Source organism: Xiphophorus hellerii, chromosome 24 (assembly GCF_003331165.1).
Source record: "Xiphophorus hellerii strain 12219 chromosome 24, Xiphophorus_hellerii-4.1, whole genome shotgun sequence".
NCBI lineage: Eukaryota > Metazoa > Chordata > Actinopteri > Cyprinodontiformes > Poeciliidae > Xiphophorus > Xiphophorus hellerii.
The window spans coordinates 13,508,245-13,522,314 of record NC_045695.1 but is presented as its reverse complement, the minus strand read 5'-3'; the positions used below and the strand labels follow the sequence as shown (position 1 = coordinate 13,522,314).

The following is a 14,070-nucleotide window of genomic DNA, read 5'->3' as shown; positions in this document are numbered from 1 at the left end:
TTGATATGTCACTTAGCTTAATTAATTTATATTTGATTATCAACAATTTGAATATATGTCAACCTACTGAATATTTTTTAATTTGAATACATGCTTTAGCAGTTAAATACTATTGATTTTTATTTGTCCAATTGTTGACCTACTATAATGAACACATTCTGGGCCATTCTTATGGGCTATAGAGTACATAAATTTTATTTGTTCATAACCACAAACCTTTAATGTATTGGTTAAAAGTTTCTAAAATAGATTTAGCATTGGCTGCTACACCTTTTCAACAACGGAGAAGTAAAAATAGAATCGGTTCCATTCTAGCTAGCTGTTAGCTTTAGCCTAGCTGTTAGCTTCTTCGGAGGTGTATTTCGGTCTTTATGGGTAAAGATAACAGCTAGCCAGGCCAGAAACTACCGACATTCAGGGTTATATAAAGCAGAAAAGACACCGACATAAAAGTTAGGAGAAGTTAGAGTCTTACCTGACGGAAACAACTTTTGTTAGCATCTTTATCAAGGATAAACCCAGTTTAGTGGTGGAAGATAAAATTAAATGCTGGTCTAAATGGGATCAAGATGAAAACCAACTTTTACTATTTTGAAACAACTCCAATCTCAAAGTTTATACTAAACAGTTTAATGGCCTTTAAGTTTAAGCTAACAAAGTAAATTCACTGATTATTGACAGGAAATGGAGCTAGAAGACTGCGCTGCTAATCACCTAACTGAATATCTACTAAAAAAAAAAAATTTAAAATAATTCCTGCCAGTTTCACTGTAATTAGCAATTCAATGCAAACATGACAGTTTAAAGGTTCATAAATAGTGTTGGCATTAACAACTATGATGCTTTTATTATTGCTGGAGTTAATGCAGCAAAACCTTGAAACAGTCTGAATGAATTAATCTTATTCCAGAATATTAATGCTCAGCTAAATTTTAAATTTAATCTTACTATATATCTCTGCTCAATGTTATTAGTTTTTAGAATATAGAGTCTTGAAAATTATCATAACATATTTTCAGTGGTGTAGTTTATTCTATTTATTTAAAAAAAAGAGCAGCAAAACAAAAAACAAACAGCTACAGTACAAAAAATTTATTCAGAAAAAGCTCTGTCAGTATTTGAGGTAAATGAACATTTACATCAATGTGATTGCTAACAAAATGTTCAGTCAAAAAGCACTTTGCTTTAAAAGACAAGTCAGTTTTAATCTGGTTGTTAACGAGTGATGTTTCTTGAAAACAAGTGCAAGCAAGAGAACCTACAAGTCAGAGAGCTAAAGCATTTTCCAAATCTTTTTAACTGAATATGATTAAAGGCACATCTACAGTTTAAGAGCTAAAGGTAAGAGGAAATATCAGGCACTTTTCATTTATTGTCCGTTCCTGAAATCATTATTTTTCTATTACCATAAATAAACAATTCAACATAGAAAACTCCATCTATTCTATTTTCAGAACTTTATAGCTGTTTAAATCTTCATTTACATCATATTACAGGTTAAAACGGAACATTTCACCAAAGGAAATAAGCAAAATAAACTTTGCACACATAATTACAACTCCTTTAACACTTGTTTTTTTGCTATTGCTTTTTTTCATTTTAGAAAATAACTAAAATACTTTCATTACTTGGTGAAAGTCAGAATTGCACCAGAGATAAGCTTTTCCAAAATATAGTTGCCATACATCAAAGCACAATTTTTAATTTTATATTTACATATTTATAAACTTTATATAGTTTAACCCTGATGTAACTGCATAGATTTTATTTTATAGACATTAAAAACAAAATTAAAGCACCTGAACAGCCACAGACATGCCCATACACAGGCACAGCCTGAATGATTTTGTCTCAGGGTGGGATTATAATCCCTCTCTTCATCGAAACTACAAGCTGTATAATAGCAAAACATAAATACAAAAAAGACTGATAATCTCTGTCATCATGAAAAAAAATTGAAATAAAAGTGCAAACCTCTTCTTTTAAATCATTTAAAAAGTATTGCTGCTCCCAAGATACAAAGCTTGCTAGTTAGCTCAGTTTATTCTCAGCATTAGGAACATAATGTACTTGAATTTGTGCTAGTCTTGTGTTTTCTTAGGATATTTGCTACCGATATTTAGAGGCATATAATGTAATGTCAGCTGCATCAAATTATATTTGACAAATAAAATTGGTGTTTGGCTATTGACAACTAAAACTAACTCTTGGCTGGCTTATCTTAAATGCTGGAAGCCGTGAATAAGTTAGCTCGGTTATAGCTAACTTTTAAAGCAATGTGTATAATAACAGGAGAAGAACATGAACTGGGTTGATGTCTAACATAAGAGTTAGATTTAAAGATCAACACATATAACATGTTTTGTCATTAACTACAAAACTAGATTCATGGCTAACTTAGTCTAACATAAATGCTAAATGTAGGTAAATAAAGTTGTTCACTAGTCATCAGGTGCAACCGGATGTAAAGTAGTTGAGTTAATTTCTAAATAGAAGTTAGACTGAAATATCAACCCATTTCACATGCTTAGCTATTATCTACAAAAATAGACACATGGCCAACTTATCTTAGCATAAATGTTAAGAATGGTAATAGAGTTGAATCATATGAAACTGGAGTTTGCTGCTCATAGTTCTTTAATGTGGTACATTTCTACCTCAGTCATGGAAGTGTATTGAGATATCTACTGGCAGTAAAGCAGAGATGCTCAACCCTACTGACTGTGAAACCATTCAATGAAAATTTAACAACTGTTATTCATGTATGTGCTATGCTGGTTAGCACCACATCTCCATAGTATCACATATACACCAGAGTGGTAATAAAGCTCCAATACCTTGTGTTTCTTTCATGATACCCTTTGCTTCTTGATATGAGCCAGTCTTAAATTGTGTAAGTACTGTGGTTTGGTGGTATTTGCATATGGGTAAGAGAAAAGCACATGTGCATTGTTTCATAAATTTGAGCATCCACATTTTAGCTACACAGAAAGATCATCAGGGCGAGCTCGAGTACCACAGGTCTTATTCACCATACTGGGCCTCCTTAAATCTGTCCCGACAGCAAAGGGAGGCTGATGCATCTCCGCCCTGGTTATCACAGTGAAATCATCATGTGGTTCTATGCTCGGTGATGTGGCGACAGTGTTTTCTGGATCCACTACTGTCTCCTCCGGCGCGAGCAGAGAGAGAGGTGTATTTCGAGGAAGAGTTGGAAATGTGGAGCGTTGCTTCTCTTCCAGACATGTCATCTCCTCCTGAGAGGTGGAGGAGGTAGAGGGGAATGGAGATGGAAGAGGATATGTGGGGGAATTTTCCTCATTGAGATTGTGAAGCTCCAAAGCCATGTTTCTCCTATTCTGCTGCATTTCCTCAAGGTGTCCACGACTGTCTTCACTCTCACCATAGATAGAAGCAGGCAGCGACTCCATCAGGAAGTCCTCTTGGTGACAAGCAGCACTGCCCACATTAAGTCCTTCAGACATTGGTACTGTAGCCATGTTAGTGTTTAAGGAGATCACTGTGTGGGAGGTTCCGGTTGGACTGTAAGTTCCTCCTCTCGTTGCTTCACCTCTCACCACACACACATTAGAAGACACTGGCAAATACTGGAGCCCCGTTGGAGAGGTCTGTTCAGGAATCGTCTCTGCGTCTCCAGGCTCATTTATGCCTATCAGTGACAGACTATCAGGAGCAAACTCCTTCGTCACCCCATGCTTAACTTTCTTCCACCCCAGGTGGTAGATCTCAAGTAGATTGAGGACCAAGGAGACACATGCTACCACTAGCATGAAAATGATGAAGATCGTCTTTTCAGTAGGCCTAATACAACAAACAAAAACATAGGAAAAGAAAGAAAAACAAGAAAAAGTAGACTTTGTTCAATTGGAGAGCAACATTTTCAGATGCTGCAGTTGTCTTTATACTACACTATGTCAAACAAACCAAACCCTTTTAGAAACCTCTTCCCCTCCACGCCTGTGGTGGCGCTGCATCAAGAACCACTGAAGGAAACAACACAAAAACCTCTGAAGAAGATATGGTCAAAACTTCCTTCTTAACTAAATGTAAACAAAATGGAATGGATGGAAGAATAAAGTCATATTTTAGCATTAATGTGATTTCTCTTTCGTCTTTGGTAAAAGAACACAAGCTATTTCTCCCTCTAGCACTAGAAACACGGGTTTGTTTTGGTTGTATTTACCCAGAATGCCCTGTACTGTAGCCTGCTTCCTGCTTTTGGAGCGGCCTTTGGTCCGCTTGGCATTCATATTTACCTTAGAACCGCGCCAGAGTTCACTTCAACCAAGCTGAGCCCGAGGTTTGTATGCAGACCAGAGTTCACTTTATTTGTCAGCATCAGAGCTCACATTCACACCTCCCCAAACTAACTAGACGTTTTAGGCAAACAAACTAGAGTTGGGTTAAAGGAGGCTAAACAGGACTGGGAAAGTACCCCAAGTATGTTTTTCTTGCCCCACTCATCAAAACATCAAAGTTTTCAATTGGTCTCTTAATTTCATTATTAAAAGGCCAAGCCACTACACTAGCTTGCCTTTAGTCCATAGTAGGATTGGCCATCGATATGGCAATACCATTCTCCAGGGAATCCAAAAATATCGACACCATGCTTCCATTTTTTGCTTATTCTCAACCAGGTCATGGGAACAGCAGGTATAGGAGAGAAACCCAGCCACCCATTCTCCCCAATAACACTCTCCAACTCATTCTAGGGGATACAAAGGTGTTATCAAACCAGAATAGATATATTGTCCCTTCAGCAATTCTGGGTCTTCTCCAAGTGTGAAGTTCTCAGTAAATCTTCAATGGTAGGAATTCAGGAGACAGACACCCTAACCGCTTCAACTGACCTCCTGAGATATGGAGCAGTCATTCTTTCCCACTCGGATGATGGTGTCCCTCACCCTATCTCTAAGAACCTTCCACCCTAAGAAGGAAGTTCATTTCAGTCATATAATGTTTTTAGTCATGACTGACATGTCATGTCTACAGGTGGGATTCAGAATACAAAAAACAGATATACTAAGACAAAGCTCATTCCAGAGACCGGAGCGCCGTCCACATTACACCAGACAAGGGTCCAATTTGTCTCTCCAGCCTACCATCACTTGTGCATCAGACACCAGGATATCTAAAGTCCTCCGGTTGAGGCAGAGACTAGCACCAAGCCTGGAGGGAACTCTCCACCTTTTTCTGGCTGAGAACCATGGCCTCAGATTTAGTGGAACTGGTTCACACTTGGCTTTGAACTGCCTCATTACATACTGGGGGTCATGCACTGAGTGCCCACAAGACAACATCATCTGCAAAAACAAACAATGAGGCTCCTAGCTTCCTGAACACCCTCCTTTCCAAGACTACACATTGAGATCCTGTCCAGGTACACCACAAAAAGGAAATGCAACAAGAGAAGACCACTGGTGAAACTTAACTCACAATGGAAACAAGCTAGACTTTGTATTCTGAATGTAGACACAACTTTTGATTTGATTATCCAATGACTGGGTTACCCTTAAAAGCATCTCTGACCCAATACTTCCCTCATTTTCAAACACTTGCATGTACTGCACAACCTAACTCCCATGACCTCCTCAACAGATCTGCAAGGGTAAAAATCTGGTCCACTATTCCAAAGCAATGCCCCTATCAAATTCAAGGTTCGACAATCAGTCAAGTGTCCTTTTCAACAGCCTGAAGGAAGCTTTCTTAAGGAAACTGGGAAAAGTGAGCTCCCTGGTGTTGGACCAGTTGGGAACACAGAAAATTGAGACAACCGCCCACGTCCTTCTTGTGGCATTGGCAAGTTGTTTCAACCATGACAGAAACCTGGTAACCGTGACCCTGACCTTGAGTACTTAGACATCTGGACAGAGGACATGGTGACTGGATTAAGAAGATCCTCAAAGTCTTCCAGTTATTATATTTAGCCAATATATATGTACTTGGTAATCTTAATTGGCCTAAAATAGGAAAACCTGAATCTGATTTATTGTAAGACAGCGAGAAAAAGGTTATGTGTCTTCAGATGTATATAAAAACCAAGAATATAAAACTTTCTAACCTGGAGATGAAGCAGTCCACAGTGTTGGGGCAGGGCCAGCGGCCACATTTATAAAGCGGCCTCAGCTGGAAGCCATAGAGAAAGTACTGCCCCAAGATGAAGCCCACCTCAAACAGAGTCTTGAAGATTATGTTGAAGATATAGGTCCTCAATAAAACTCCACGGATACGAATCTTCCCATGCTCATCCCGGATTGGTGGTTTCTCCTTTCTACCACCTCCTCCCCCTCCGTCACTGACTCCATTGTTATAGAAAGGGTCGTGGTCCTCCTGATGTCGTCCAGATTTTCTGAGGTCTTCCTCCCTCTCTCTTCTCTTCTCTTCCATGCGCACGATGTGCAGCACATGGCCAAGGTAGATGAGAGTGGGCGTAGAGACAAAGATGATCTGCAGCACCCAAAAACGGATATGGGAGATGGGGAAGGCCTCGTCATAGCAGACGTTCTCGCAACCGGGCTGCTGGGTGTTACAGGTGAAGTCAGACTGTTCGTCACCCCAAACTTCTTCAGCGGCTGCGCCAAGAACCAAGATACGGAAAATGAATAGGACAGTAAGCCAAACCTGAAAAGGGAAGATGAAACAATTGCAAAACACCGGTTAGCTAAAGATTTCTGAGGCACTTCTACCTTGGGAATGAGATTTTGTCATTCATAAAAAGAGTGTCTCCTTCTTTGGAGTTAGGGAGCTACTTATCATGGCCACGTTAGAAAATGGCAAAGAAAAATAAAAGATGTGAATTAAGGATGTTAATGTATAATTACCTTTCCAATCACAGTGGAGTGTTCTTGAGCATTTTCCAACAGTCGCCCTAGAAAGCTCCAGTCACCCATTCTTCCCTTAATTTTCTAGCCTGGAAGATGACAAAAAACTGATGATCATCACTACAAGTACTGGCAATAAACTACAAGAAGGTTGCAGAACACCTTTTGGCCAAAATAACCAACTATAACTCTCCATGTCTTTAAGCCAGAGGATACCCAGCTCTGTCTTTTCTGCATCTATTTGACCTATTTTCTTTGCAAAGAGAATAGGTAAGATTTCTTCTGTTTTTGCCAAACTTATGTGATAATTATTCAGATTTTAATCAGTATTGCTGTTTCTTTAATATAAACATCTTTCTGGATACGTAGAAACTGCTGAGCCCAATTAGCCATATTTATTAGCATTAGCATTGTAGAAGTAATAAGTGAAAAAAACAAGAACTGGTTAAAGTGTGACTGGCCAACACTGTCTTTTTCACACGTGGATAAACAGTGTTAAACTATAGATGGATTATTAAATAATCAGTTTCCCACAGTGTTTTATAAGCCTGGCGGGCCATCAGGCTTTAATTGGATCCCGGCAGGCTTAGGATTGGTTATTTATTACAGGTTTCTTTATACACCAGTAATTTGGGTCTTTTTTAAGGCTTTTTTTGTTAATAATTTCTTCCAGTAACATAATTACCTTAGTGATATTTTAATTTTTTCTGTCAACTTTAAACATTTTTTAACTCAAAAACTGTCTTAGCAAGTTTTCCTGGGGAAACCCTGAATAATAATCATGATTATCAGCATGTTGAAACAGTATTTTTGCTTGAAATGCTCCTCCATGACTGTTTTGTGGACTGGCTGGTGAGAGGATAATGGTTCACCGTCTGTGGGAATGAGTGGATAACAGGTTGTCCCTGTTGAATGCTGGACTCATCACATCCCAGGAATGCTGAGGGGAGCAAATGTTTTCCTGGGATTCACTGATATGAATGGAAAAAAAAACTTACAAGTAATGTACACCTGATTGAAATGACTGCATGACCTCTACAGGATGAGACATAGTACTATATTTACATGTTAGAATGGCCCAGTCAAAGTACAGAGGACAGTGGAGAGTCTCTCTCTGATCTTTAGTTATGAAGGAAAGGAGAATGGAAAAAATACCTACTAAACTAAAAGTTACTCATGGTGAAAGGTTTATGCAAACATCAGTTTTCTGTGACTAAAGTCAGTCAGATCAAAGCTACTGAAGCAAACCAGAAACATACACTGTAAAAACACTAAATATTACCAAGTATTTTTGGTCTAGTTTGTAATACAAATACCTTATTACACTTGAAACAAGACAAATCTAACTTAGAAGCAACTTTTCAGCAAGAAATAGGACCTTATATGAAGTCAATAACTCCTTATTATTGGTAAAAAAGTACTAGTTACAGTGGCACTGCGCCGTTACCTAGCAACCCCGGCTGTCACCTAGCAACCCAAGGCTGTTACCTAGCAACCCAGTACTAATTTGACATGAAAAAAAAATTCTTTTATCTGCCAGTGGAACCAGTACTTTTCATCAATATTAATAATTAATTGTTGGCTTCAAATAAGCTCCTGTATCTTTCTGAAAAGTTTCTTGTAAGTTGGTTTTGTCTAATTTCACGTGTACTAAAATATTTGCACTAGAAACTAGACCAAACACACTTGCCTGGGCCACCGGTCTGACGGCAGCGTGTGTAGATGTACATTATGTGTTGACATGATGAAATACCACTGGTCAGGACAGACAATAGAGAAGCTGCCAGATGGATATTGTCCAGGCTGGTGCATGCTTTTGATGGATCAGGGCTCTTTGTCCTCAAACGTCCCAAACAGTTAACTCTTAGATCACCGTTTGAAGCCCAAAATACTCACCATGAAAGCTGCAGCTGCCATTTATCACAATTATCAGACAATTAGCTTCTTACTGTATGCATTCACACACTGTAGTTTGATGAAATCAAGAGATTAAAACTATATACAGACTCAACAGATTATAGTAGTATATAAGTATACAAGTAAAGTAAACAAAAACAATGTATAGATCTCACACAGTTGGTCAAAAACATGCATTTTGCAAACACAAAAATGCATAATTAGTATCTAGGAAAGAAAAGATTTAAAGAAATTTAAAAAGTACATATGTTGGCATTCCCATGGCATGATGCTGCCACAGTTTTACCAATCAGGACATAATAAGTCACACAAACGAGAGCAGAAATCTGTGCTGAGGAGAAGCTTGTGATAATAAGCAATAAATCAATTAATCACATGATAAATTAAAACAAGCTCAATAATTTCAATTTGCATGATTTATTATTTAGTCATTTTTATTTTTCAATCAGAAACTGGATGATAAAAGTCTTTTTTGAAAGAGAATTTTGTTTACAGACTTAATCATTTTATTTGTTGTTTCTATTGTTTTATTTATTTTGCATTTTTAAAAATGTCTTCCAGTTCCAGAACTAAATGCTTATTACAATTTAAAGTGCATTGATCTTTGAGAATGTGTTCTTACATTTTTTTTGCAATTAACATAACATCAACCAATAGTGTCAAAATAACAATATTATCATTTATCGCAATAACCTCTGGAACAATTTATCGTCCAGTGAACTTGTTATTGTGACAGGCTTAACTGAAGGAACGTAATTAAAAAGTTTTCAGTTAAACTTTTGGTCTGTTAAAAGTTTGCAGATGCAATTTGACAAAAAGAAAAACTTCCAGTCAAGTTTTCAACATAACATTTTGCTAGATTTTTTCCTATTAATTAATTGAAACCAAATTAATAACTCGGTGCTACTAAGTATGAGAAGCTTCCTGTTTCCTAAAGGAAATGAACGCAGCATGAGAGGATTAGATAATCCAGCCGGAGGAAGGATGTTAATCCCCCCTCTTCCCTCCCACTTCAAACTACCAACACTCCAGCATCCACCGGCTTACCGCTCCCTCCCGGCGGCGGGCTTCTCCTCTCTTCCCGTCTCTTTTTCCTCTTCGTCTTCTTCCTTATTTTAGTCCCACGGGCACGAGTGGGCTCAAAACACAAGGAGAGGAAGAGAGAAAGATGGAGAAGTTTTTTTTTCTTTTTGGAAAACACGCGGAGCTACTTTTGGTGTTTCAAAAATAAATTAAAAAAAAAAAAGTTGGGTAATTGTGTCAGCTGTCCCGCGAAGGCGAAGCGCAGCGGCTGCGTCCCGCGTGGCCAAGGCCCTCCGCCACTGTCGCACACGCTGGTGTCCCAGTGCTTGGGGCGCACGAGGGGGACGGTGGGGAGTCGGTGCTGTGCGCGCGCGCGCGTCAATGTGTGAGAGGCCACTCAGACGTCACGTTCCTCCAAAACCAACAAGCGCGGGAAAAGAACGAGTAAAATGAGCATTGTGGTAGGGGCGACCAAAGCCTTTTTGGGGCCGTGGGCAAATTTTCATTTGGGCCCCCCCCAATACCAACATGTCAACACCCAGAGTTGGGCTGTAACTAGTTACATTTACTCAGTTATATTTACTTGAGTAACTTTTAAGACATTTAAGGATTTTAGTCTGACATACTACCCACATTTTAAGACCTAGCCCAACTGGTTTTGCAAAAAGATTTAGTTGTCAGGATTCTGACAATCTGACAGTTTCCCCCAGAGCAGTTTTATTGTTGTCCAGTAGAGGAGGTGTGGCTTCAATATTTAAGAATATACCATACCAACTTTATTTATGAAGCACTTTATACACCGACAGGACCAAAGTGCTATACACAATCATAAAATACAATGCGATTATAAAATAGAAAAGATTGAAATATAAAATACATACAGACACAATAAAACAAAGTGAAACCTCTCAGATTGTGCCAAAAGCCAAAGAAAAAAGATCCTAAAACCAGGAAGATAGAGCACATAACACCAGTTTTAAAGTCCCTCCACTGGCTCCCTGTAGCTCAAAGAATAGACTTTAAAATACTGTTGTTAGTTTATAAATCACTGAACGGCTTAGCACCACAATACATTAAAGATCTGCTTTTGTTGTATCAACCTTCCACACCTCTCATATCTTTCGGTTCTGGTCTGCTCTGCATCCCCAGAACCAGAACCAAATGAGGAGAAGCAGCTTTCAGCATCTATTCACCACAAATTTGGAACAAACTTCCAGAAAACTGTAAAACAGCTGAAACACTGACTTCCTTTAAATCTTGACTAAAAACCCACTTGTTTAGGATTGTAACGAGTAACTCAATTAAGACCTGAACATAAAGTTTATTCATCCAGATCCCTTCAAATTATTTACAAATTACAACTTGCACATTTACATTCTACTCTCTGTACTCCAACACAATCAACAGCTTTTAAATACAGAAAATGATGACAAAAAATACATTTTCTGTCACTGCTATCCGTTCTAGTCTCAATAGAAATGAACAGCTGCACATTATTTCGCTGGCAAACATGTCAAAAACTATTCTTCACGCACCAACATCCCATAATATAAACATGGCCGCAGCTCACCTGCTTCGCTGCGGGACAGCAGGTAGTCTGGCAGCGGAGACTCGTTCCTCCTCAGGCGGGTCTGGACGCAGCGGTCAGCTTCTTCCGGCGCAACATCCACTCCGAGGGCCTTCAGGACGTCCACCACCGCTGTGGCCCCGCAGGCCGATGCTCCGATCTGCTGGGTCTGCCTCTCCAGAGCCTCCTGGATGGACCACAGCATGGCGGCAGCCGCCTCTTCCTCCTCCTGGTCCTCCGGCTCTGCCTCCATCCGAGCGCTCCACCTGCGGAGAAACGATCAACTTGCTCTAATTTTAAATAAAATTAAGCGCCACTGTTAGTTATGAAGGGAAAACAGCGACACCTACTGTCGTTTCTGTAAAATATTTCAATCCGTTCGGCTTTTGCTCCGTTTCACTTGATATTTTTCTCCACAATTAAAGCTAACGCCGCACAGCAAAGTTTACAGCTTTCACTTCACTCCGGATCAACTTCTACAACCTAAAGATAAGATAAGATAAGATAAGATAAGATTTATTGTCATTGTCATCAACAGATTACAACGAGATTGAGATTTGCTCAACTCGAGTTAAGATGCAGGTTATGTGTATATACATAATATACAAAGATAAAGAAATAAATAGTACAAAAATGAGAAATAAATAGACATCAGAAGATGGTTGCAGCGCCTGGAAGTGTCGCAACAGAATTTACATTTTTTAACAAAGTGGTGTCAAGAGCAGAAGGTAAAGGAGCCTCCTGTGTTATTTCCATGGAATCACTTCTGTATTCAGCCTGAAAGAGTTTATGGGAACGAGAGAGCAGACCAGAGCCAGACAGCCCAGCTACTGATCCGCCTGTACACACTGATGTAAACACCGTCCTGCTTCACAAGAAACATGCAAAACTAATAAAGCGAAGTAACACGGAGACCTTAATGAACACGGTCATATTTTTCTAAAAGCAACAACTCTGAACCTGAACAGTCAGCTGAACTAGAGCTCCGACACCAGAGCTGCTCTACTGTTAAGCTATGGGCTTGTTGTTCCTCAGGCTTCAGAAGCAAAAAGCCTGAACCATAAAATCCCCCGTTACTTGGTCTCTGACACTAACGACAATAAACGCACGTAATGTACTTGAAAACAAGGTAAAAACGTTGCCAGTTAGAATGGATGAAAAATGTTTAGATACTTAAATAGCACATTTTAACAAGAAAAATGTCTAGCATAAGCTAAAGCTAATGTTAGCCACGAAGTTTAAAGAAAGTAAAACCCACCTTCGTATCTGTGTATAACGAGGCGAACATCTTAAAACCTTTCTCCAGCTTATTGTCGGGGCTTCGGATCGATGTACATCATTAATTGTTACCTTGGACAAGCCCTGCAAATACCCAGTGGAAAGAGCCTTTTGCAATAGACCCTTTTCACATGACGTCACACAACTTCCGTTTTGGCTCGAAGCTGTGTATCCTTAGTTCCGGTGTACATAGTAAGTAATGATAAAGTTGTCTATTTCATATATATATATATGTTATATATATATATATATATATATATATATATATATATATATATATAGAGAGAGAGAGAGAGAGAGAGAGAGAGAGAGAGAGATCTGACAGCATATGTTGATCAGACAGATCACCGGAGCATGGAGTTTACACAGTCTCTAAAACATTTGCCTAAAATAAGATTTGAAGATATATCACGATTTGCAAACCAGTTCTCTCTGACAAAAAAATCTAAATTAGACAAAGGCTACAAATTCTTCACCGAACAATACCTGTTTGACTATGAAGGTAGGTATTTTTGTTTTGCGTAACCGTTAGCTTAGCATTAGTGAATTTTGTTAGCTAGCTAACTACGTGACATAACTGTTCCTTAACCAGAACTTTTTACTGTTTTTGAACTATAACGTTTTAGGCTCTAATCTTGATCAGATTATTAAATTATAGACTGGAGTTGCCACTCATCCCATAAAATAGGGATTTGTTTGTTATAAGCAGAGATGTCCGGTGCCGCCGCTGCTTTGTAATGCCTTTAATCGGACCACTTTTTCGGTAACGAATAATCTAACGAGTTCGTATTTCAAATCCAGTAATCAGATTAAAGTGATGATTATATATGTATATATATATATATATATATTATAAAATGATTATAAAATAACTAGCATAATTGATGATTGTGCCATGCTTGTTTGATAGATGGGTCGTTGCTGAGAAAGATGGAAAAATACAACAAAACAAAAAGAGAAATTATGAATAACATCAGAATATGTGAATGATGCATGTAAATCTTTTAAGTCAATATTTAAAATACTATTCTAAACAACGTTGTTGGAAGCTGCCCTTTATTTTCCATTAATACAGAAAATGAACCTCTAAACTGACAGGCGGCGGTGTATATGTTTCCTAACTGTGGCTAAAGCTGCTGCTAGCTGGTTTACTCTCCGATCGGAGGCTGTTTATTTTATACACAGATAGAGAATGGTGAATTTACAATGATTAGTAACAGCTATCTAACACTTAAATGCTGTTATTATTAAACTTACCTTTTATTATATCCTTAAGATTATGAGAATGCGGGAAGTTTTCAGCTTGGTTCCCAAGGCAAAATCACACCGGAAGTAAAGATACCCAGTTTTGAGTTATGGCGGCCATTGTCTGACGTCACTGTGAAAAGGGTCTATTGATCGGAAAAGATTGAGCCGCTTTTCCCCGAACGTGGAAGCTGAGGT

The 14,070-nt window shown here is 38.6% G+C and overlaps 2 protein-coding genes across 2 annotated transcripts in view; both read right to left on the bottom strand.

Moving 5' to 3' along the window:
* Positions 1-1,071: 1,071 nt before the first annotated feature.
* On the bottom strand, positions 1,072-8,271 carry LOC116715955 (gap junction alpha-3 protein-like). The gene is made up of 3 exons (XM_032556730.1): positions 6,843-8,271; positions 6,083-6,642; positions 1,072-3,822 (listed from the first exon to the last, which is right to left on the bottom strand). The coding sequence occupies exons 1-3, from the start codon at positions 6,909-6,911 to the stop codon at positions 2,982-2,984; spliced, it is 1,470 nt and encodes a 489-aa protein (XP_032412621.1). The 5' UTR covers positions 6,912-8,271; the 3' UTR covers positions 1,072-2,981.
* Positions 8,272-10,019: 1,748 nt separating this feature from the next.
* Positions 10,020-14,070, bottom strand: part of LOC116715492 (protein NLRC3-like) — a gene marked incomplete at its 5' end in the record, with an annotated part of 16,832 nt that continues 12,781 nt past the window's right edge. Inside the window, 2 exons of the mRNA XM_032555901.1 lie at positions 10,020-10,081; positions 11,353-11,536. Of these exons, the coding sequence (XP_032411792.1) occupies positions 10,020-10,081; positions 11,353-11,536 (246 nt within the window). The remainder of the gene's footprint in view (positions 10,082-11,352; positions 11,537-14,070) is intronic.

Excerpts from the sequence above, each read along its gene's own strand:
- LOC116715955 (XM_032556730.1), bottom strand. The coding sequence starts at position 6,911 with ATGGGTGACTGGAGCTTTCTAGGGCGACTGTTGGAAAATGCTCAAGAA. Across the intron at positions 6,643-6,842 it reads ACTCCACTGTGATTGGAAAG|GTTTGGCTTACTGTCCTATT; the intron begins GTAATTATACAT and ends TTCCCTTTTCAG. Across the intron at positions 3,823-6,082 it reads GTGGACTGCTTCATCTCCAG|GCCTACTGAAAAGACGATCT; the intron begins GTTAGAAAGTTT and ends TTGTTGTATTAG.